Genomic DNA, 24,655 nt, shown 5'->3' on the forward strand with positions numbered 1-24,655 from the left:
TCTGAAAAATGACCCTGGGATTTTTTTATATGAAGAAGTTACTGGCAAGAATTTTAAGCAAATGACATTCTTTGGACTGTTGATATGTAACTCATTGTTGAGTGAGGTGTTTATCTGGGTGGTTGAGTGAGGATCTGGGCCATGAGCTGCGGCTGTCAAGAGTGCATTCTAGTCTCTGTGGGTAAGATTCAATACCACTTGGGAAGGACTCATCAAGCCAGGTGCTACTTGTTGCCACTCTTTGTTTCCATTCTGTGGACATAACACTCATCATTGTTTCAGATGTAGGTAAAGATGGAGACGACAGATGCATTTAATTACACCAAAATAAAAAACTGCTGCACATAAAAGACACCAGAGACTGGAATAAGATATTTGCCACAGTAATACTTACAAAGACCTAGAAAAACCAAATGTAGCTAGAAAGAATAAAATGAATCAGTCTGATTGTATTAATTGCTGATAAGGATATGGGGAAATTTATTTATATTCATTCACTGGTGGAAGTAAAAGTTTGCACAGACTTTATAATAGCAAAAAATTGGAGACTGCCAAAATATCTGCCAATAAAGAGATGGATAAATACGTGTGGTATCGTCACCTGATAAAATACAACACTGCAGGGAAAAGGGATAAACCAGGTATATATATTATATCATTATGGGTAGATTTCAAAACAATGCTGAATTTTTTTAAAAAGTGAAATTCAGTGTGATACTTTGTACATGAACAAAAAATACACACACACAAAAGTATATATGTGAAATACTTGTACTTTTATTTATTAATTATTGTATTATTTTCTATATGAACAACTGTAATCCTTTTAACCCACTCTGTGTATATATATCCCTAAATATACAGAGTGTTTATATATGTATATGTATATATGTAAAAGTATTAAAAACAAAAGATTATGCAACAAACTCATGATAGTGAGTGGCTGGTAGAGAGTGGGCAGTCTCGAATGGGACGTTAGCTTTATTCTGTAGATTGGAAGTAAAAATGATGGAATGTTTATTTCTTGGTGTTAGACATGTAGGTGTTTGTTATATTATTATTTGCACTTTTGGGTAATTTTGAATTAGCTAAACAATTAAAAAAGAAGGGATCCAAGTTTCATAGAATGAGCCCCCAGAGAATAATTTACCAATCCACTTACATATAATTTATCTCTATTTACTGAAGAACACCCACCTCTGTCTATATCAGAGGAAGTGAGGTGATTGAATTGTATTAACTCATGACAGTGGTCTCTCCTAATGTGCCTTTGATGGTATCATACTCAGTTGGAAGAGCAAGAATCCTTATTCTTATTAGGATCATGCCCTTTATTCTGACTCATTTTTTACTTTTTATTTTTTATTACTAACTGCAAGCATATCAACCTGTAGGAGGTACATTTGGTTCCACAGCTATGAGCATGGAGTTGCTAGCATGACAGACTGGGATGTTTAGAAGCTTAATAACAGCATTGTGCTTTTCCCCTTGTCTAACCTCTTCCCTGCAGGGAATCTTTAACCAGTTTCAGTGTAGTAGCGAAAAAGTCCTTCCGTCTGACACTCTCCGCAGTGCTCTGGCAAAGACTTTCCAGGATGAACAGCGCTTCCAGCTGGGAATTATGGATGATGCTGCGGAGTGCTTTGTAAGTGCTGGCCTCTGGCCTCTCTTTGATTTGGGGTGGGACTATTGATGGTCTCCATCAGGGATTGGCTACTGTATTGTGGCTACTTACTGTGCCCCTGGTCTGTACAGTTAGAACTAGACATTTCCCTAGTTTCTCAGAGCTCAAGGGTATCCCTGCTAATGCAGTATGAATAGCTTCGCAGGTTTACTCTTTTTCCTTTAGGCTTAGGGTAGTTACGTGCTTGCCATTGCATAAAACAGTGCTGTCATCTTCAGGGCAGACAGGGCTCATTAAAATACAAATTCCTGGCTCCTATCCCCTTGAGGTTATGATTCAATAGTTCTGGAATAAGGCCCCAAAATATCTATCTCTGACAAGTGCCAGGTGATGCTAACACTGATGCTACTGGTTTGGGGACCACACTTTGAGAACCCCTGTATTTAATTACTAAAGATAATTAAACAGAGAATAACTGAATTCTTAGCACAAGTGTAATGTGCTGTTTGGATAACTACATTTCTCCCAGTGATTTTCGGTAGAAAACCCTAACTCTTTTGACCTCTGGGTTCTATCCATCAACCTCCAAAAGACTGTGCATTTATTAAACAACTCAAAATGATATACATCCCATTACAGGGTAAAATGTAGGCCAAAATCAGAGGTACCCCTGAGAATCTGGATCACTGCTGTATTGCTGGTGGGATTATAAAATGATAATGCTACTTTGGATAAGTTTGGCAGTTTCTTAAAAAATGAAACTTGAAAACTACCATATGATTCTGCAGTTGCCTTCCTGGACCTGTATCCCAGAGAAATGAAAATTTATGTTCATACAAAACCTGTATATGAATATTCATAGAAGATTTATTCATAATAGCCCCAAACTGGAAACAACCCAGATGCCTTTAATAGGTGAATGGTGTTACAAACTGTGTACGGCCACACTGTGGAATACTATGCAGCAATAAAAAGGAATTAACTCTTGATTTATGTAGTCTTCAGGATGGATCTGAAGGGAATTATGCTGAGCCTGGCCGAGTAGCTCAGTTGGTTAGAGTGTCAGCCTGATATGCCAAGGTTGTGTGTTTGATCTCTGCTCAGGGTATATACAGGAATCAACCAGTGAGTGCATAAATAAGTGGAACACTAAATCAATGTTTCTTTCTCTTAAAATCAATCAATAAAAATTTTTTAAAGGGAATTATGCTGAGTAAAAAATACAATAGCAAAAGATTATATATTATAATCCCATTTATGTAGCATTTTATTTTTTAAAAAAATATTTTTATTGATTTTTAGAGAGAGAGTAAGGGAGAGGGATAGAGAGATAGAAACACCGATGAGAAAGGAACATCATCGATCAGCTGCCTCCTGCACGTTCCCTACTGGGGATCGAGCCGAAATCTGGGCATGTGCCCTGACTGGGAATCGAATCGATGACCTCTTAGTTCCTGCGTCAATGCTCAGAGGCTGAGTTATACTGGCTGGGCTAGCATTTAAAAAATAACAAATTTTTTTAGAGAATTTGGAGAATTCTATTGGAGAATCTATTTGGAGAATAGATCGGTGTTTTCTAGGGATTAGGATTGGAATTGGGTGGGTAAAACGATAAAAGAATAGCATGAGGGAGCCTTGTGGGGGTGGGACAGTTTTATATTTTGATTATGATTGTGGTTCCATGACTCTATACCTGAGATAAAATTGTACAGAGCTACACATAAACACAAATGAGGAAACCTGAATACACTCTGGATTGTATTGATGTCCATTTCCTGGTTTGGATATTGTATTATAATTATGCAACATGTTACCATCGGAGGAAACTGGGTGAAAGGTACATTTGAATTCCTATATAATTTTTTTGAAACTTCCTGAGAATTTATAGTTATTTCAAATTAAAGAGTTAAAAAAATCAGAAGTATTCCTATCTTCCAGAAGGATTGCTATTTCTCTGAGTAAACTGACAACCAATTTGTACATTTGTCTATTAAGTATTGTTGATATACTGCTTCTGTTCTTTCCCTATTAGGAAAACCTGCTGATGAGAATTCACTTCCATATTGCTGATGAAACCAAAGAGGATATATGTACTGCCCAACACTGCATCTCCCACCAGAAATTTGCAATGACATTGTTTGAGCAGGTGAACCTTATTTCTATCCCAATCACTTAAAAAAAAAAAAATTATATATATATATATATTATAGATTTCAGAGAGGAAGGCAGAGGGAGAGAGAGTTGGAAACATCAATGATGAGAGAGAATCATTGATTGGCTACCTTCTGTATGCCCCCCACTGGGGATTGAGCCCAGAACCTGGGTATGTGCCCTGACCGGGAATCAAACCATGACCTCCTGGTTCATAGGTTGACGATGCTCAACCATTGAGCAACACTGGCTGGACCCCATCACTTCTTATACCTTTTCTTCAAGGACACTTTATCCTGAGATGTGGGGTGTTAGATGGGTGCCAAAACAATGAATGACTGTGGCTGTTTGGTTTTGCTTTTTCCTTCCTGGGCCCAGTGTGTATGTACTAGCTGTGGCGCCACGTCTGATCCGCTGCCTTTCATCCAGATGGTGCATTACATCTCTACCACTTCCCTTTGGTGAGTCTTACAGGGTTCTCTGTCCCCTGAGGCATGCATACAGTTAATTGGGTTTTAACTGGAAGCATCCAAGTAGCTTATATCCTTATTGCTGAGTCTATGCTATAATGTAGGAACTCAGAACTATAATTTTAAAATAACCTTTGTTCTCCTTCTTTTCCATCCCTCATTTTTTCCTAGGCTTAGTTCTGTCCAGCAAAGTGGGAGGAGGAAGGGGGATTCTATGAGCTTTGGATTTGGGGACAGGCAGAGGCACTCACTGTGTTTGTGGGACACTGAGGCTGGTCAGGACACGGGCCTTCAGTTTAGTGGGCAGAGGAAGAAAGTCAAACATATGAGTTAGGAGTTTGCGTGAATGATTGATTTGATTTAGTTGTAACTCTCACCATCATCACCCTTTTATTCCCCATCTTGAAGCAATCAGGCTATTTGTATGCTGGAAAGACGAGAAAAACCCTCCCCAAGCATGTTTGGTGAGTTGCTACAGAATGCCAGCACCATGGGGGATCTCCGGAACTGTCCGGTGAGTAAGTCAGTGGTGGGGTTTGGGTAGAGAGGGGAACCCTGGGATTAGTGGAATTGAAGTAGAGCCAGTGGGAAACACGTCAAACTAGCCTTATATATGTATTTCAGAGCAACTGTGGAGAGAGGATTCGGATTCGCCGTGTGTTGATGAATGCTCCACAGATTATCACAATTGGACTGGTATGGGACTCGGACCATTCAGACTTGGCAGAGGATGTCATTCATAGCCTGGGTACCTGCCTTAAGTTGGGTGATGTGAGTGTTAGTTTAACTCTTAGAGTTTTTGCGTCTTATTCTTGCTCAAAGGTGTGAACACTGAACACAAAAGTATATCCTAAATGACAAATATTACAGAGTTTTGGACAATCATACTTGTGTACAGTAATCCCCCCTTATCCATGGTTTCGTTTTCTGTGGTTTCACTTACCCACAGTCAACCATGGTCTTGAAAATATTAAATGGAAAATTCCAAAAAATAAGCAATTTGTAAATTTTAAGTCACATGTAGTTCTGAGTTGTATGGTGAAATCTCACCCTGTTTTCACTCCCTGCTTCCTGGGAATTGGATAATCCCTTTGTCCAGCGTATCCACACTTTTATGTATCTGTACATATACATATACCAGTACATATAAATGTACATATACTGGTACATATACATATACAGTGATTATTACAGTGCAGCAGTGTTTATATTCAAGTAACCGTTAAAGTAGCCTAATGTTACATCACAGTGTCGACCTATGTCATTCATTTCACTTCTTCTCATTAACTAGTTATTGTATCATCTTACATCACAAGAAGGGTGAGTGCAGTACAAGAAGATTTTGAGAGAGGGAAAGACCACATTCATATAACTTTATTGCAGTATATTGTTATAATTATTCTACTTTATTATTAGTTATTATTGTTCATCTCCTCTGTGCCCAATTTATAAATTAAACTGTAAAGGAAAAAAACATAGTATATATAGGGTTTAGTACTATCTGCAGTTTCAGACATCTGCCAGGGAAGTCTTGTAATGTTATCCCCTGTAGATAAGGGACACTACTGTATATGTATATGCATATATGTACATGCATATAAATATTCACTTACCTCCTTTGGGTAGGCAGCAAAGGCTTTTTATAAAAAGTGGGATGGCCATGGCCTTGAAAGACAAGATAGGCCGAGCTTAGGTACTGGTAAAAATCATGCAATTTATAAAGTTTATAAAATTTATAAAGTGTGCTCTACTCACTATTAGTTCATACCACTGTAGAACAGGGAGTTGTATTCAACCACGGGAGGTTGTAAGGTCAAAGAAGTGAGCAATCCTGACTAAAGCTGCTTTGGGGGGTCACGGAGGTGAAAGTTGGTGACTTGAGTCCTACAGTACGAAATTCACAGTGAGGAACCAATATCTGTTGAGAAGGTAATGAGGTAGCTTGGCAGAGCATTTGGTGGGTTAGTGGTTTTCCGTGGGTCTATTTAGGAAAATACACAGGGGAACAGACGTCACACCTGGGGGCTTAACCTCATCAGCTCCATGCCCCAGTGTAGGGACAGCCATGGTTTTCCTTTGGTTCCAGAGAAGAACCAGAAACTCTGTGGTTTTATTTCATAGTTTTGCTCTGGGATAGTACTATGACTAAGAAGATCCCTATTGTTGTGTTTTAGTTTCATTAAACCACTACTGAGAATAAGTGAATTCTTTGTGATCTTATTTTAGGTCTTCTTCCCAAGAAATCTTTGACATGGGTAGGCTATATATAACAAAATCTCCTTTTTCTAAAATTCTGTAGCCTACAGTATATTCTGCACTGTTCTAGTTTTATTTTTATGATTGTTTTTCCAACCAAATAAGTTCCTCATGCAAGAATAATTTTCTTCATTTTTTTTCTTTGTAAGTCCCTTTGCACCTAGGACATGTGTTGGACATGTAGGAATTGAAGTGCTGGTATTGCTTCTCCTAAGGGCTTTCTTACCCCCTACTTAGGGACTCAGCAGGAAATTTATATTTGTGGTGCCAGCTGATAAATAACTTTTGAAACTTGAGAATGTTTTTGTTTTTGTTTTGTTTTGTCAACTTTTTCTGACTCCTCTTGTGATCGGCCCTATCAAGAAAATATTATTGGGAGTTATGGGGGAACATCACCACCTTACCAGTTACTGGCCACTATTTTGCTTTTCCCTACATTTTGCCTTTTTGGGTTCATTTCTGATGACTAATTGGATTAGCAAAAAATCTTATACTGATGGGCAGAAAAGCAAGTCAGTATCTTAAGAAATGATGGAGTCAGTCTGCTGGCAGATGTGAGAGGGTTATGTCACTGCTCTTTCCTTTCTCTTCTTTCCCTGCAGCTATTTTTCAGAGTGACAGATGACCGGGCCAAGCAGTCTGAACTGTACTTAGTAGGAATGATCTGTTACTACGGCAAACATTATTCTACATTCTTTTTCCAAACAAAGATCCGCAAATGGATGTATTTTGATGATGCTCATGTCAAGGAGGTAGGAATATTCAAGCCCTGCTTAAAGTGTTTGGTGACTGCAACAAAAAAACTAAGGATAACTATTTATCTTCAGTGTTTTATTTTCATAATTTTAATGTCTATCACTTATCTATTGGATTTATGAGAGTATTAGTCTTGTCTTCCCCAATAAATGGCAAGTTCCTCAAGGACAGGATGAATATACCTTCTGTTATTGTCTCTAAATGCCTTCACATGGCATTCAGCACAGTTAACATTTATATTGACAAATTATTTTTTAAAATGTGTTAATTAATTGATTTGAGCGACAACAGTCTAGTAAATCAGATTAGATTATAAGGATAGCAGCAAGTTCAGAATTCCAAATTTTGGAATTATTAGTGGGTAATACTTTATCTCAGGCTGCTATAAAATAGTATCTGATTGTTAGCTCCCTGAAGTACCCTATCACCAATTAACATGATTTTGAGATAGCATAGAAAAAATGGGGCTATGATAATATTTAAAGCTGGAAACTTGGTACTCTCTAAACCAGTGATGGTGAAACTTTTGAGCTCAGCGTGTCAGCATTTTGAAAAACCCTAACTTAACTCTGGTGCCATGTCACATATAGAAAGTTTTTGATATTTGCAACCATAGTAAAACAAAGACTTATATTTTTGATATTTATTTTATATATTTAAATGCCATTTAACAAAGAAAAATCAACCAAAAAAATGAGTTCGTGTGTCACCTCTGACACGCATGTCACAGGTTTGCCATCACTGCTCTAAACCACAGAGTCTGGATGAAATAGTTTAGGTGATTTGCATGAGTTAGAAAGACAGTTGTGATTAGGTCAGCAGCTAGGAGACTACTTAGACATTCTACACCAATCCATGGACCTTAAGCAGCATCTTCCACAAATAGTAGTCTTTGTCAAATTCTCTTCTTCATCTCTTTTTTGCTGTTGTCATTTCGGGCAGCATATAAATTCTTTGAGCTTTAAGTTTTGTTTATTTTATTTTATTGATTTTGAGAGAGAGAGAGAGAGAGAGAGAGAGAGAGAGAAACATTGATGTGAGAGATAAATATTGGTGTGTGAAAGAAATATTGATGTGAGAGTGAAACATCAATCAGCTCCCTCCCCGTGACTGGGAATCAAATTTATACAGGATGACACTTGGACCTTACCAGCCAGAGTTAGGATTTTTATTTGAATAATGCTACATGCCTTATAAGATCTTATATAAGAAGCATATAAATGTGTTTTAGTTAAAATAATGATAACCCAGTTATAAATTTACTAAACATCTATTATAAATCGGACTATGATAGTTATCTGACTCCAAGAATACACCTAACATTGTTATTAGTTTAAGCTTGAGAGAGGGTGACTTTGAGGATTTGACTGGGTTGTTATTTCCTTGGCTATTCAGGTACTTTTCCCACTGCCATGGCAGCATTGAATCCAGCACAAAGCTAAGGCAGAGAGGTCCAGATGTCTGTTCTAAGCAGTTTGACGTTTTATGTCCTGCCATGTGTGAACTCTGACACAGAATGTCATATTCTAAGGCAGCCTGTGAAAGGGTTTCTGTCTGTTCTTTAGCTTCCTAAAAGTGATTTTAATATTTAGAAGAAATTTTAGAAAAGCAAATTTCAAGAAAGGGCTTTGACTTGATGTCTGTGAAAAGGAAAAGATCACCAAGGCAGCTGATGTCCCCTCACATAGCAAATTCACCTTTGAGAACTGTTATTCATATTTCACAACTGAATTGATGTTTCATGAGAATAAAAGTAATTTTATTCATCATTCCTGTCTTTTATAGGGTTTTAATGCTTTCTAAAAGGATTTAACAAAAAAATTTATTAAGTGTAGCTATAAGATCTCTGTTGTGTCTCTTTACCTGATTCTTGTCTTTTCATATTTTATTTTCTTTAGAGAAACAGAACAGGAAGTTATATTTTGAATTGTTGGTATGAATTATAATTGTTATGTTCTTCTGATTGTTTTTGGTTCAGATTGGGCCCAAATGGAAGGATGTGGTGACCAAATGCATCAAGGGGCATTACCAGCCTTTGCTGCTGCTTTATGCAGACCCGCAGGGTACCCCAGTGTCCACCCAGGACCTGCCTCCCCAAGTTGAATTCCAGTCATACAGTAGGATGTGCTACGATAGTGAAGATTCAGGTGAGAAGCCCAGCTCTTACCTCCCCCTTTCTCTCTCCAATGTGATCATTGCATATTTGGGACTCTTGACCATGAGCCTAGCACATAACCAGCTTGGAGAAAGAGGACCCATTAGAGCAGCGGTTCTCAACCTGTGGGTTGCGACCCCTTTGGGGGTCAAACAACCCTTTCACAGGGGTCGCCTAAATACGTCCTGCATATCAGATATTTACATTACGATTCATAACAGTAGCAAAATTACAGTTATGAAGTAGCAACGAAAGTAATTTTATGGTTGGGGGTCACCACAACATGAGGAACTGTATTAAAGGGTCGCAGCATTAGGAAGGTTGAGAACCGCTGCATTAGAGAAAAGAGGAAATGCCAACTCATGCTGAAGCCCAACTTGCTCCAGGCTTTTTTTCCTTCAGCCTCCAAGAATGCGTTGCCTGTATTCAGTGCAGCCCCAGTTCAAAAGTTCAAGGGAAATTATGTTGATTGAGACTGATAATAAATTTGTGAGGGAAACCTCAGCATTTAACCTTATAATATTGGTAAACATGACAGATTTTTACTAGCAATTTAACAGTGACTTAAGAGAGTTAAGACCAGGAGAAATGATATGTTACTACAAAGGTAGTCATATTGTTAGGGAAAAGAGATTTTTGTTTTAAAATGCCAAGTGCTGTAGTGATATTCTTCAGCTTATGAATCAGTTGTTTACTTCGAATTCAGTTGTTTGGAACCCAAATTATATTTTTCTGTAGAAACAATTTGCCACTTGATGGTTAGTCTCAGGTTAGCCCACAGAGGCTCATAATACATTAGAAATATAGCCCTAGTGGTTTTGGTTTGATTTCTTAAAAGGAGGAAAAAGAAATGTTCTTCCTCATTTCTATTTTTAGGGCTGGCCCTAAGTATAATTTTGAAAGAGAAGACATTTGTCTTTGGATTCTCTTTCCTTCCCTTTTGTATCTCCATCCTGGTTGGTAACTGGTGTTCTTCCCACCTTTGTAACCCCACCCAAACTTGCTCTACTTCTCTCTTCAATCAAACACCGATTTCCACTACTTATCTTAGCTAGGTGTTTAGAGAAAAGTAGTCTAATTCACACTAAAGTATAAATAACAGCCCTATTAACTTCTCAGATATTAAAAATGCTTATAATGTCAATTAAAAAATTTTAAGTGACATTTCTGACAGTATAGGAGAAAACTTAGAGGATAGTGGTTATATATGCTAGGTCAGCCTGGGACTCTTTATCTAAGTAGATTTTATTTTTCACACCTTTTTCCTTTCTTCCACTTTTCCCCCCATAGGTTTTCTAAAAGCCCCAAAGTTTTTCACAGTGGCAGGCAAAGTGAGGGCTTCAGCAAGGTAGGGGCAGGAGTGGGAAGAATTGTTTGTGTGTCTGGGTTATCTGGAAGTTGGGTGTTGGGAAGAATGGCTCTGGTATATCCTTTTCATGTTCCATCTAGGACTTTCTTGCCTTGTGGATCTTTGTTGCCATCCAGCTCTTTGCCCCCTCTCTACCACTGTCCTTCTCTCTTTCCTCACTTTTGCCTATGTGTCTCCTCCTTCTCTCAGGGAGGGAGCCCTCCATCTCAAGTGATACTCGAACAGATTCCTCAACGGAGAGCTATCCCTACAAACACTCCCACCATGAGTCTGTGGTCAGTCACTTCTCTTCTGAGTCTCAGGGGACAGTCATCTATAATGTGGAGAATGATTCCACGTCTCAGAGCAGTCGGGACACAGGTAGGGACTTACGCAGTGGGTCCTGCTTGTTCCTGCTTAGAGTGTATCCAAGAAAAAGAAACTGGGGCAAGTCAGAAATGTTTGTCATGCAAAGGGAGGAAGGCACAGAACATGGGTAATTGAGTGGGATCGAAAGAAGCAACACAGTTCTGAATAAATGATGATGTTCCATTGCATATATTCCTGTCAACAGCAGCATATCAGTAAGGACCATTGTAATGTGATTATTGATGTGATTGTTTATTCTGAAATCTGCTTTTCTCCTGCTATGCTCTTAATCCCCACCCTCCTAATAATGCTCCATTAAATTATTGTGGTCTTGTACCTCATAAGGTTCTCATGCCAGGCTTTGTCCCAAGTTAAGGGCTTTGAGCGGAGGGGCGTGTTATAGGCAGGGGTACCTGCTTATCACTTGCTAGGCTTCCTGAAGAACAGAGACACAAAAGAATGAAAACTTGCTTTTTGTTGTTGTGAGTTCCATGCATAGAACATTTTTAAATTTTTTTGTTTATGGAGAGTGTGCCAGTGTCAGTGGAAAAAATCAATACAGGGCATAAAAGGAAGAACAGTGAATAATTGACTGCTGAGATGAAAGGGTAATCACCCAAGGCTTAGAGAACAATGCCCATACTTTTAGAAACTTGGGGATTAATGAGCTCATGGCTTCAAATTGGGGTTTATATTTTGTGCATGGCCTTTTAAAAAAAATAGAGAATTTCAAATATATTCAGAAGTATACCGAATAGCATACTACTCCTCCACATACCCATCACCTATTTTCAATAATTATAACTCATGGCCAATCTAGTTTTATCTGTACCTCTACCCACTTCCCCCACTCCCAGACATGTCACTTTTTTCAGAAATATTTTAGTATGTATCTCTAAAATATAAGAAATAATTTTTAAACATACCATTAGCGCAGTTAAAAATATTAACGATTCCTTTAAACCCTAAATAATCAATAAGTGTTTAAATATCAAATTTTCTTTTAAATATCATAACTTTTTAATGGTTTATTTGTTTGCTTGACTCAGAATTGAAATCAGATCTACACATTGCAATGGGTTGATAAGTCTTTTGAATTTCTTTTACTCTGTAGGTTTCTCCTCTGTTTTTTCCTTGCAATTTATTGTTGAAGAAGTAGGCAGTTTGTCCTATAGATTCTGCAATCTAAATTTTGTTGATTATGTTCCTGTGGTAAACTTTAGCATGTTTCTTTGTGCTCTGTGTTTTTTGTAAGTTGGTAGTTGGACCGAGAGCAGTGATGGCGAACCTATGACACGCGTGTCAGAGGTGACACGCGAACTCATTTTTTTGGTTGATTTTTCTTTGTTAAATGGCATTTAAATATATAAAATAAATATCAAAAATACAAGTCTTTGTTTTACTATGGTTGCAAATATCAAAAAATTTCTATATGTGACACGGCACCAGAGTTAAGTTAGGGTTTTTCAAAATGCTGACACGCCGAGCTCAAAAGGTTCGCCATCACTGACCTAGAGGTTTGTTCAGATTCATGTTGAATATTTTCAATGATATTGCACAAATGACTACTTCAAAGTGTGATATATTTTCTTTTTTTAATCTTCACCCGAGGGTTTGTTTATTGATTTTTAGAGAAAGAGGAAGGGGGAGAGAGAAAGAGAGAGACATCAATTGGTTTCCTCCCGTATGCACCCTGACCGGGATTGAACCTGCAACGTAGGTAATGTGCCCTGACCGGGATTTGAACCTGCACCCTTTTGGTGCATGGGATGACATTCTAACCAACTGAGCCATCCACCAGGGCAATGTGATATTTTTAAAACCATATTTCTGATACTGTGAACCATGGAGGAATTAAGTCACAGGATAAATAAAGCATATTTTCCAGGAGAATCAGGTTTATGTTAAGGTTTGTAAATGGCTGAGGGTAGGGGAACATATCCCCATTGGTTTAGTATTTGTAGTTCTAGTAGCTCCAAGTGATTTCCTTATTTCTTAAATCCTTCTTATGGGTCCAGAGGTAGCAAGGGATCAGATAAAAGCAATAAAAGATTGCACTGGAAAATATAGCCATATCATTATATTGCTGCTACCTGAATAAGTAATTGTTCTAAGTCTGTCTTCCAATTAAGTTCAGTTGCTTAATTCACCTCTGGCCTCCAGCAGCTTAGATGATTATATCCTTTATAATCTGACCTTTGCTGTTGTCAAATCACCCTCGTACATTCACATACACTGGGCATGAAGTAAGGCAAGTTCCATAAAAAGCCCAGACCTCCTGGGTTTCCCAGCAATTAGTATTGAGGAGCTGTGAAGTATAATCTCTGGGTTTTGCCAATTTTGGTGAAGCATGGTTGGGGTTGAGAATGAAAATTATTCAAAGTTCAAATGTTCTTTTAAATGACTCACATTTAAGGAAGGTATGGAACTGGGTCTTAAAGCCATACACAGTCAGAGCTCTTATGAGCAGAGGCTGAAACACCTGGGATAATACCAGATATAATAAAAATTAGACTTGATATGTGTTGCTAAATAAGTAAAAGGAAAGCTCTGTGTTCTACTTATGAGAGTGAAAATATATCGGTACATGACATTTTTATGCAATCTTTAAAACTTTCACCTTTTAATAAGTATCAAATAATAGGCCCCTCAGGTTACTGGGAACATTTATGAGTGGGATTGAGACTGGTAATTGCTCAGGAAACTTGTAAATTTGGAAGCTCCCATTAACTACTTGAGCTTCTTTGCATTTATCTGTTGAGAGATTCCTGCTACACTTAAATCAGGTAGCCATGGCCCTTTCAGCTTTCAGCCATGGGTACACTAAATTTGTGCCACTGCCATGAATCCCAAAGGGAGACTAGTTTCTCAAGAGGATGGAGGTCAGTCTCAGATACCAGCTTACCCCCATTTTCTTGTTCTTTTAGGGCACCTGACTGATAGTGAATGTAATCAGAAACTCACATCCAAGAAAGGGTCGCTGATAGAGCGCAAGAGGAGCTCTGGCCGGCTTAGGAGGAAAGGCGATGAGCCACAGGCCTCAGGCTACCACAGTGAAGGCAAGCCACTCTGCATTGCTTCTCTCCTAAATCCAAACTTGTCACACTCCAGACCATGGCTTCTCTTTTCTGCTCAAAGGGCTTTCCTTGCTTTCTTAACTTTGGGATCTGGTATCCATGAGCACCTTAAACATTTATATTTGTTTCATTCTTTGTATTTTTAGGAGAAACACTGAAAGAGAAGCAGGCTCCTAGGAATGCCTCTAAACCATCCAGCAGCACCAACAGACTAAGGGATTTTAAAGAGACAGTCAGCAATATGATCCATAACAGACCATCCCTGGCTTCTCAGACCAACCTAGGGTCTCCCTGTGGGGGGAAAGGAGGAGACCAGATGGACAGAAAACCTCCCAAGAACCTGCTTTTACACTCTCATGACTGGGAAGTAGAGAGTACTAGCAGTGAGTCAAAATCCAGTTCTTCTAGCAAGTATCGTCCAACATGGAGACCCAAACGAGAGTCTCTGAATATTGACAGTATTTTTAGTAAAGACAAAAGGAAGCATTGTGGCTATACTCAGCTCAGCCCATTTTCTGAGGATTCAGGTGAGGAGATAATTAGGGAAGAACTGGGCTTTTGAATAAAGTTTATTTATGTACTAGAGGCCCGATGCACGAAATTCGTGCAAGAGTAGGCCTTCCTTCCCCCAGCTGCCAGCACTGGCTTCCCTCTGGCACCCGGGACCCGGGCTTCCCTCACAGCCCTGGCTTCATCCAGAAGGACGGAAGAACATCCTGAAGACATCTGGTCTAATTAGCATATTATGCTTTTATTAGTATAGATTAAAAAAAACCTGGGTTTTCTGGTAGACTTGACAAGGTCCATTTTCACCCCATTGTTGGGTCTTTTGGGGATATAATTTTAGTAAATGAATAGCTGGCGGGAGGTGTTAGTCATGTCTTCATTTGAAGCAGATGCTAACTATCTCCTTTTTCATAATTGTGCTTTGATCGGGATAGCGAAAGAATTTACACCAGATGACCTAAGCAAGCCACCTGCTTATGACCTTAAAACTGGTGGACCAAGCCCCCAATACAAGCCTTGGGGCCCAGGACGGCCAGGCTCTTACCTTTTAGAGCAGCACCCTCGCCTAATCCAGCGAATGGAATCTGGCTATGAGAGCAGTGAGAGGAACAGCAGCAGCCCTGTCAGCCTGGATGCAGCCCTGCCTGAGAGCTCCAGTGTCTGCAGGTATTGTTTGACCTTTGAATAGCGGCATTGTCCCTTGCAGCAGTATGAGCCACCAAGAGGCTTATCAACTCCCGCAAGTAGAGGGGGCATTTTATTACCATCTTGTGTGCAAGCAAAGTATTGTGCTCTGTCAACCTTCTATGACAACAGCCCCCTCTGCTGGGAGAAAGAGCAATGGCATTTGAGAAAGGAGAGAGGAGAGACTACTTTATTTTTATTGTTGACTCTATTACAGATGTCCCCCATTTCTCCCTTCCTCCCCCCTCAACTTTGCCTCTCTTTACCCTACTCCCACCCCACTAGGCCTTCACCCCATTATTGTCTGTGTCCAGGGGCTATCGGGGTTGATCTCTTCCCGCACTTCCCACTCTCCTCCCCTCTGAGATCTGTTAGTCTGTTCCATTTATTCATTAGCTTCTAGTCCCTATTTTGTCAGTTTATTTTGTTCTTTAGATTCCACATATAAGTGAGATCATGTGATACTAGTCTTTCTCTGAATGGCATATTTCGCTTAGCATAATAATCTCCAGGTCCATCTATGCTGTCTCAAAGTGTAAGAGTTCCTCCTTTTTTACAGCCATGGCACTTGGGCTGTTTCCAGATCGTCGCTATTGTAAATAATGCTTCTATGAACATAGGGGTGCATATATTCTTTCTGATTGGTGTTTTGGGATTCTTAGGATATGTACCCAGAAGTAGGATTGCTGGGTCAAAAGGCAGTTTCATTTTTAATTTTTTGAGGAAACTCCAAACTGTTTTCCACAGTGGCTGCACCAGTCTGCATTCCCACCAGCAGTGCAGGAGGGTTCCCTTTTCTCCACATCCTCGCCAGCACTTGTTGTTTGTTGATTTATTGATAGTTGCCATTTTGACCAGTGTGCGGTGATGCCTCATTGTAGTTTTTATTTGCATTTCTCTGATGATTAGTGACCTTGAGCATTTTTTCATATGTCTATTGCCCATCTGTATGTCCTCTTTGGAGAAGTGTCTATTCAGGTCCTTTGCCCATTTTTTAGTAGGATTGCGTGATGAGATATATAAGTTCTTTATATATTTTGAAGATTAACCCCTTATCTGATGAATATGTTCTCTCATATGGTGGGTTCCCTTTTTGTTTTGTTGATGATTTCTTTTGCTGTGAAGAAGCTTTTTAGTCTGATGTAGTCCAATTTGTTTTTTTTTTTCTTGTGTTTCCCTTTTTCTTGGAGACATATCGGCAAAAATATTACTCCGTGAGATTTTACTGCCTATGTTTTCTTCTAGGATTTTTATGGTTCCATGACTTACATTTAGGTCTTGTATCATTTTGAGTTTATTCTGGTATATGGTATAAATTGTTGGTCTAGTTGCATTTTTTGCATATACCTGTCCAATTTTCCCAGCACCATTATTGAAGAGACTATTTTTACTCCATTGTATGCTCTTGCCTCCTTTGTCAAATATTAATTGACCATAAAGGCATGGGTTTAGTTATAGGCTCTCTGTTCTGTTCCATTGATCTATATGCCTGTTCTTATGCCAGTACCAGGCTGTTTTGATTACATTGGCTTTGTAGTATAGTGTAATATTGGGTATTGTGATCCCTCCAACTTTGTTCTTCTCTCTCAAGAATGCTGAGGCTAGCCCTAACCAGTTTGGCTCAGTGGATAGAGCGTCGGCCTGCGGACTGAGGGGTCCCAGGTTCGATTCTGGTCAAGGGCATGTGCCTTGGTTGCAGGCACATCCCCAGTGGGGAGTGTGCAGGAGGCAGCTGAATCGATGTTTCTCTCTCATCGATGTTTCTGGCTTTCCGTCCCTCTCCCTTCCTCTCTGTAAAAAATCAAATATATTATATATTTAAAAAAGAATGCTGAGGCTATTTGGGGTATTTTTTGTTCCATATAAATTTTTGGAGTGTTTGTTCTAGATCTGTGAAATATACCATTGGTATTTTAATAGGGATTGCTTGAATCTATAGATTACTTTGGGTAGCATGGACATTTTAATGATGTTGATTCTTCCAATCCATGAAAACAGTATATGAGTCCACTTGTTTATATCTTCCTCTATTTTTTTTTTTAGTGACCTATAATTTTCCGAGTACAGGTCTTTTACCTCCTTGGTTAAGTTTATTCCTAGGTGTACCTTATTTTCATTGTTGTTGCAATGGTAATTGGATTGTTTTCTTGGTTTCTCTTTCTGAGAATTCATTATTGGTGTATAAAATGCTACCGATTTCTGAATATTAATTTTGTACCCTGATACTTTGGCAAATTTATTAAATGTAGTAGTTTTTTGGTGGAATCTTTATGGTTCTCTATATACAATATCATGTCATCTATGAATAATGACAGTTCTACTTCCTCCTTTCCAGTTTGGATGTGTTTTATTTTTTCTTCTTGTCTGATCACTATGGCTAGGACTTCCAGCACTATGTTGCATAAGAGTGGAGAAAGCAAATATCCCTGTTTTGTTCCTGAGCTTAAGAGAAACACTTTTAGTTTTTGCCCATTGAGTATGATGTTGGCTGTAGGTTTTTCATATATGATTTTTATTATATTGAAGTATGATCCCTCTATTCCCACCTTGCTGAGAGTTTTTATCAAAAACGGGTGCTGGATTCTGTCAAATGCTTCTTTTCTGTGTCTATAGATATGATCATGTGATTTTTATCCTTCATTTTATGTATGTGATGTATCAAATTTATTGATTTGTGATTTGATTACATCCCCAGCATAAATCCCACTTGGTCCCATTGTGTGATCTTTTTAATGTGTTGCTAGATCTGATTTGCTAATATTTTGTTGAGGATTTTAGCATTTATGTTCATCAGGGATATTGGCCTATAATTTCTTTCTGTGTAGTATCTTTGTCTGGTTTTGGAATTAGGATAATGCTGGCTTCGTAAAAAGAGTTTAGAAGTCTTCCTTCCTCTTTAATTTTTTGGAATACTTTGAGAAGGATAGGGGTTAGGTCTTCTTTGACTGTTTGGTAAAAATCACCTGTGAAGCCATCTGGTCCAGGACTTTTGTTTGCTGGGAGTTTTTTTATTTTATTATTATTGCTTCAATTTCATTAGTTGTTATCAGTCCATTCAGGTTTTCTAATTCTTCCTGATTCAGTTTTGGAAGAGTGTATGCTTCTAGGAATTTGTCCATTTCACCCAGACTGTCCAATTATTGGCATATAGTTGCTCATAGTATTTTCTTACAATCCTTTGTATTTCTATGATGTCAGTTGTTTACCTCTTTCATTTCTGATTTTATTTGGGTCCTCTCTATTTCTTAATGAGTCTGGCTAACAGTTCATCATCTTGTTTATCTTTTCAAAGAACCAGCTCTTGGTTTTGTTGATCTTTTGTATTGTTGGTGTTTTTTTTTAGTCTCTATGTCATTTATTTCCGCTCTAATCTTATTTTCTTCCTTCTACTTACTCTCAGCTTTTCTCGTATTTTTTTTTCTAGTTCTTTTAGTTGTAGGGTTAGATTGTTTACTTGAGATTTTTCTTGTTTTTTAAGATAGGCCTGTAATGCTATGAACTTCCCTCTCAGGACTGCTTTCACTGTATCCCATAGATTTTGGTTTGTTGTGTGTTTGTTTTCATTTGTTTCCAGGAAGTTTTTTATTTCTTCTTTGATCTTATTGGTAACCCATTCATTGTTTAATAATGTACTATTTCGTCTCCATGTGTTTGAATATTTTTGAGTTTCTTTTATTGTAATTGATGTCTAGTTTCATGCCACTGTTATCCAAGAAGATGCTTGATATGATTTCAATCTTTTTGAATTTGTTAAGACTTACTTTGTGTCCTAAGATGTCATAGGAGAGACAACTTTTAAAGTATTATGTATAAAATAATTGTTTAGTAAATAATTTTTAATAAAAAAATGGATTAGTGAATCAAAACTTATAGAGTCCTAAGATCAGAGATAAAACCCAATTGTTACTTATTCTTGTCTTCCATTTTAGGATAGGTTCTTGCTTTTGGGGGACCCTGTGTTTTATAAAGCCAATGATATTCATAATTACATAAGGTAACAATGACAATTTAATATTGCTCATTGGCTGGGTAGCTCAGTTGGTTAGAGCATCGTCCTGATATGCCAAGGTTGCAAGTTCAGTCCCCACTCAGGGCAAATACAAGTATCAACCAATGAATGCACAACTCTCTCTAAAAATCAATAAATAAAAATAAATAGTGCCCTTGCATCTTGTCCATAGGGCCCAGTTTGCTTTATAAATTTCAGCTCTCCATATATTGTTTTTACTGAGTTGTCACAGAGGCAAGTTTCCTAACAGTACAACTTTGAAAGGAGTGATTATATCTTCTGCAGGGGTGATAACCACATCCTCATACTTTCCCACTGCTCTTCTCTGTCCACTGGACCCTGTTCAGTTTTTTTTTAATATATACATATATATTAGTGACTCATTGTGCGAAATCGCGCGAGACCCAGACCTGCAGGAAATCGCGCCAGACCCAGGACCCCACACCGCCGCGCTGCAAGACTCCCCTAAGTCCTGCTGCGCCGCGCGAGACCCAGAGTCAAATCTCCGCCCACCCACGCACGCCTCGCTGTGAACGCAGCCTCACCCACCCACACGTGCCTCACCGAGCATGCAGCCTCCTGGTGACCCGTCTTTGGTCATTATGGCATTAGGGCCACTGGGTTTTTATTATATATATATAATATATATATACACACACATATATATATATTTATATATATTTTTAAAATATATATTTATTGATTTCAAAGAGGAAGAGAGAGGGATAGAGAGATAGAAACATCAATGATGAGAGAGAATCATTGATTAGTTGCCTCCTGCATGCTCCACACTGGGGATCAATCCCACAATCCGGGCATATGCACTGACCAGGAATTGAACCACAATCGCCTGGTTCATAGGTCAATGCCCAACCACTGAGTCACACCAGCTAGGCGGACCTTTTTCAGTTTTACTCATGAGAATATGTTACAAAGGAATAAGAAAGAAGAAGACAATCCATATTAGAGCATATGTTTATTAATTCATTAAATAAGGTTTGTGCTAGATGCACAAAATGTGATTGAGGTGAAATAAGATGGGGAATAAGTGAGTATTTCAGTTTTTTCAGAAATAGTTTAGCAGATACTTTAATTACACTAATTCAATAATTTGTTGGTTTTTTGAGGGAATTTTGTCCTAAGAATGTTGCTAGTTATCACTCTTCTACTGCTTTCACTAGACTCTAGTTTCTCTTTTGAAGGGATCCAAGTGCTAAGAGATCAGCTGGGTTGGCACCTTCCTGGCGTCACATCCCAAAATCTCACAGCAGTAGCATCCTGGAGGCGGACTCCAGGAGTGTCTGGACAAAGAATCAGCCCCTATCAGGTAAGCAAAAGGACAATGGATTTGGAGGACTTGATTTGTCTGCCAATTTTATTTGGGAAACAGCCTTACCTGAGAACATATGAAATTAGAGGACAGTTGCACTTTGAGTATTCCATCAGAATGTAAATGTGGAGGCATTTGAGCTGCTTTGGATGATCTATTTTTGGTTTATCACACCTTGCCTGATTGTTTCTTTCTATCTTGGAAAGACCCCTTGTGGGAGCAAGAAGGAACAGAAATTTGGTGAATGGTGTCAGTAGCATCTGCATTCTGCAGAAAAATAAGTCTAGGGCTTTCCTTGGTGTAGAGGCAGCCTCTTGGAAATGTATTTCTTATTGTTTAGTACTATGAATTGAGATAACACAGGGGGACATGTAGACTGTGGAAAAACTGAGAAATAAGTAGGTCAAACCTACCCTTACCCCTGCCTCCATACCCTGTGCAGTACCCTTGTTCTCTTTTTCCTTCTTGAGTTGCCTTGTTTCCTCATGCTCCCTCTTCCTCAAAACAAGCTCTGAAGGAATGATGTGACTCCCTCATATTAAATATAAGTGACTGAAAATAGTTTAAAATATGCTTTCTCTAAGAGTAGCATTTTAACAAGTCAAAATCTGAAGATAAGGGAATACTGGAGTTTCAGATAGAGATTTGAGGTAATCATAGGTTTTAGCTCCTTTTTACATTTCTCTCACAACACACGTATACTTCTAGTGCATATTCCACTTAAGTAGAGACCCAGTCCAAATGAGGAGGAAGAAGGAGAGAGAAAGAGACATCAGTGATGAGAAAGAATCATTGATTGGCTGCCTCCTGCATGCCCCCTATTGGGGATCGAGTCTGCAACCCAGGCATGTGCCCTTGACTGGAACTGAACCCAGGACCCTTCAGGCCAACAGGCCAACGCTCTATCCACTGAGCCAAACCAGCTAGGCCTGATCACTCTTGTAAAAAATTACATAAGTAAAATTGATCCAACGATTCAGTAACCTGCCCATTGCCTTTTCAAATTCAGGGTACCAGTGTTATGATTATGGTATATCTCTCTCTACATCTTTCTCTATGCTAATATAAGTATATAATTAAGTTTATTACTACTGTTTCTTAAAAAAATAAAATGAAGTCATACTATAGCTATTAATCTGTTATTTTGATTTTTCACTAAATATAGCATGAACATCCTTTAGATCTATGAACACTGATAAAATTAAATTTTTACTACTGTGGACATTTTACAAACTCATTAAAGAGAAGGTAGAAAGTAAGGATGCGGAATTGACTTGCTCGAAGCTTCCCAATGTATCAGTGACAGCATGTGGTAGAGAATGCTCCCTAATGGTTAAGAGCATGGATTATGAATTTGACTTGCTTAACTTTAATTCAGCTCTACCATTTACCATTTGTGTTACCGTGGGCAATTATTTACCCTCTTTTTGACTTAGTTTCTTCATTCCTAAAATGTGGGCAGTAATAGTATTTACCTCATAGTTTGTTGTGAGAATTAAATGGAATACTATATGTAAAAGTGCTTAAAACTGTGCACTTTTATAGTAAATGCTCAACAAATGTTAGTTGTCATGTTGTTACAAAACACTCAATAAGTGTTTTTTATTATTATTACTAGAGACCCGGTGCACGACATTCATGCACTGAGGGGGGGTGCAGCCTTAGCTCGGCCTGTGTTCTTTTGCAGTCCAGGAGCCTTGGGGGATGTCGGACTGATGCAGAGACAGGAAAGGCTCCTGCCACCACCGCTGCAGCACCGCTGTGCTCACCAACTGTCACCCTGGCCTCTGGCTGAGCAGCACTCCCACAGGGAGTGCACTGACCACCAGGGGTAGCTCCTGCATTGAGCATCTGCCCCCTGGTGATCAGTGCACATCATAGCGACCAGTTGTTCCACCATTCAGTCAATTGGCATATTACCCTTTTATTATATAGGATTATTATTATTCACAGCCCAGGTCTCACACTGAATCTGATATGGAAAGCAGTATTCAAAACATGAATTTCACATGGAGCCAAGAGTTCCAAGGGAAAAGCAGTACAGTGGCTGTACCTGCTGCAGAGGTTTAGTCTTGGTTATGGAAATGTGGTAACTTCCCTTCTCCCTTGCTTGCATTCCAGGTGGGGAGACACCTGCCAAAAGTGAACTGGATGAATTGCAGGAAGAGGTGGCCAGGAGGGCCCAGGAACAGGAACTTCGAAAGAAACAAGAGAAGGAATTAGAGGCAGCTAAAGGGTTTAACCCTCATCCCAGCCGCTTTATGGACTTGGATGAACTGCAGAATCAGGGTAATTGTTGTGAGCATTAGATTATTGGTGATGGGGACAGCGAGAGAGGGAAGAAAAAAATATTCAAGCTCATAAATTTCCTGTCTTCATTTTATTAGCAAAGTTATATTTTATTTTAATTCCGCCATTTTCATGAGAGCTAGTTAAAATAGGAGGTAACAGGCCTCTTGATTGGAGACAGGCACTGCTTTGGGGCCCATCTATTTAAGGCGTATAGATTAGAGATAGTATATTGTTTGTGAAAAATATTTCCCATGAACATCTATAGAAGGTGTAAATAAAACTAGTCACAGTTCAGACAGCAGGAAAGGGCAGTGTGCAAGCCACACTGACCGGAGAATTCTACTTGCTGGGCAGAAACATACCTTCAGGATTTCCCACCGGAGTTCTAGGGAAGTCAATCTACCAAACAGGTTCTAGGAACATAGAACCTGATTGCCTTCTGGTCCTCTGATGATCCATTTCCCAATCTCTATGATTTTCATGTGCTTTCCTTAAATTTCTTAACTGCCCCACATCTGTCACTTTTTTCCTCCAATTGCTTTAGGATGTCTCTTTGTACAAGGTCAGACTAACCTTCAAAACAGGAGTTCAAAAAAGCTGAGCTATTTATTTAGGCCCTGAAACCTATATCTCTGTTGTGTATTTTTTAATAAAATGAATTTATTATTTTCATTATTCAGAATTCCTGGATCTAACAAATTGTGCTAAACCAGCATAAAGAATAGGAGTCAATGCTATTTTGGGTGGCTGCTTTCTGTTGATCACTTTCCCCTTTTTACTTAGAGAAGCTTCCTGGGCTAATTTGGGGGCCACTTTTCTCCTGTAATCTTGCAGACTTTTGATTTAAGTCTATTGTTGACTTTTATTTACCAAGGCATTGTATTTATCAGTTTTAAATTCCTCATTCCTTAGCTATCCCTAAGGATAGTCTTTTCTTCCTGTTTATCCTCAAGATGTATTGCATTGGATCTCAGGTTTATGCTGCTTTTGAAAGAGGAGCCTTTTCATCTCCCTCCCTTGCCTTTTTACCTCCCTTTGTCTGTAGGGTAGTAAGTACTTTAAGGTTGAGATGGAATCCCTCTGGCTATATTTCATTTTCAATTTTCCATACACTTTGGTTCAGTATCTTTTGAAAAAGCAAGAAATGGAGTGCTAAGATTCTAGAGGATACGAATTAAAATGTAGTACAGTGATTGGTCAACTATAGTTTCCCTATATCTCTGTAGAAAACTTTAATGACTGTGGCCACCACCTGTTATTATAAAGGTTGAATAGAGTCAGTTGATTTCAAATAATATGAGGAATTCAGCCCTGGAGGTCGGGGGATTACGTCTCTGGAGGTGGCATAGAACCTGAATGCTAAGTTCTTCAGAACCAACTTGCTATTTCCACCACCTTCCCATTACTCTTCAAGAGCCATGGTCAATTAGGGAGTGAACGTTAGGGGTGTGGAAGAGCCTTTCTTTCCATGTCCAACTAAAGGTAAGTGGAGGATTAAGACATTATGGGAGAAATGAGTGACATTTTGACTTTTTTTGTGTGTGTGTGTGAGCTTGGGGAAACTCACCACTAATCCCAATTGTAGATGAACTTATATTACAGCTTACTACCAATCAATGGTTATTGA

At 38.8% G+C, this 24,655-nt stretch overlaps 1 protein-coding gene across 17 annotated transcripts in view; it reads left to right on the forward strand.

Annotated features, from left to right (window-relative positions):
• Positions 1-24,655, forward strand: part of USP54 (ubiquitin specific peptidase 54) — a 113,183-nt gene that overhangs the window by 64,753 nt on the left and 23,775 nt on the right. For 14 of the 17 annotated variants that reach the window (XR_002829665.1, XR_002829664.1, XR_002829663.1 and 11 more), the window contains 13 exons: positions 1,511-1,645; positions 3,657-3,770; positions 4,154-4,236; positions 4,654-4,759; positions 4,870-5,016; positions 7,104-7,253; positions 9,236-9,404; positions 10,971-11,141; positions 14,057-14,188; positions 14,353-14,733; positions 15,148-15,379; positions 20,609-20,733; positions 22,858-23,025. Coding sequence is in view for 13 of the 17 variants with exons in the window: in XM_023755103.1 (XP_023610871.1) it covers positions 1,511-1,645; positions 3,657-3,770; positions 4,154-4,236; positions 4,654-4,759; positions 4,870-5,016; positions 7,104-7,253; positions 9,236-9,404; positions 10,971-11,141; positions 14,057-14,188; positions 14,353-14,733; positions 15,148-15,379; positions 20,609-20,733; positions 22,858-23,025 (2,113 nt within the window). In the remaining 4 variants the exon portion in view is untranslated. Of the gene's footprint in view, positions 1-1,510; positions 1,646-3,654; positions 3,771-4,153; positions 4,237-4,653; positions 4,760-4,869; positions 5,017-7,103; positions 7,254-9,235; positions 9,405-10,970; positions 11,142-14,056; positions 14,189-14,352; positions 14,734-15,147; positions 15,380-20,608; positions 20,734-22,857; positions 23,026-24,655 lie in introns of those variants that run through there. The other 3 variants (XM_023755098.1, XM_023755100.1, XM_023755101.1) reach the window with 2 other exon arrangements.

This window comes from Myotis lucifugus, unplaced genomic scaffold (genome assembly GCF_000147115.1).
Source record: "Myotis lucifugus unplaced genomic scaffold, Myoluc2.0 scaffold_69, whole genome shotgun sequence".
Classification (NCBI taxonomy): domain Eukaryota; kingdom Metazoa; phylum Chordata; class Mammalia; order Chiroptera; family Vespertilionidae; genus Myotis; species Myotis lucifugus.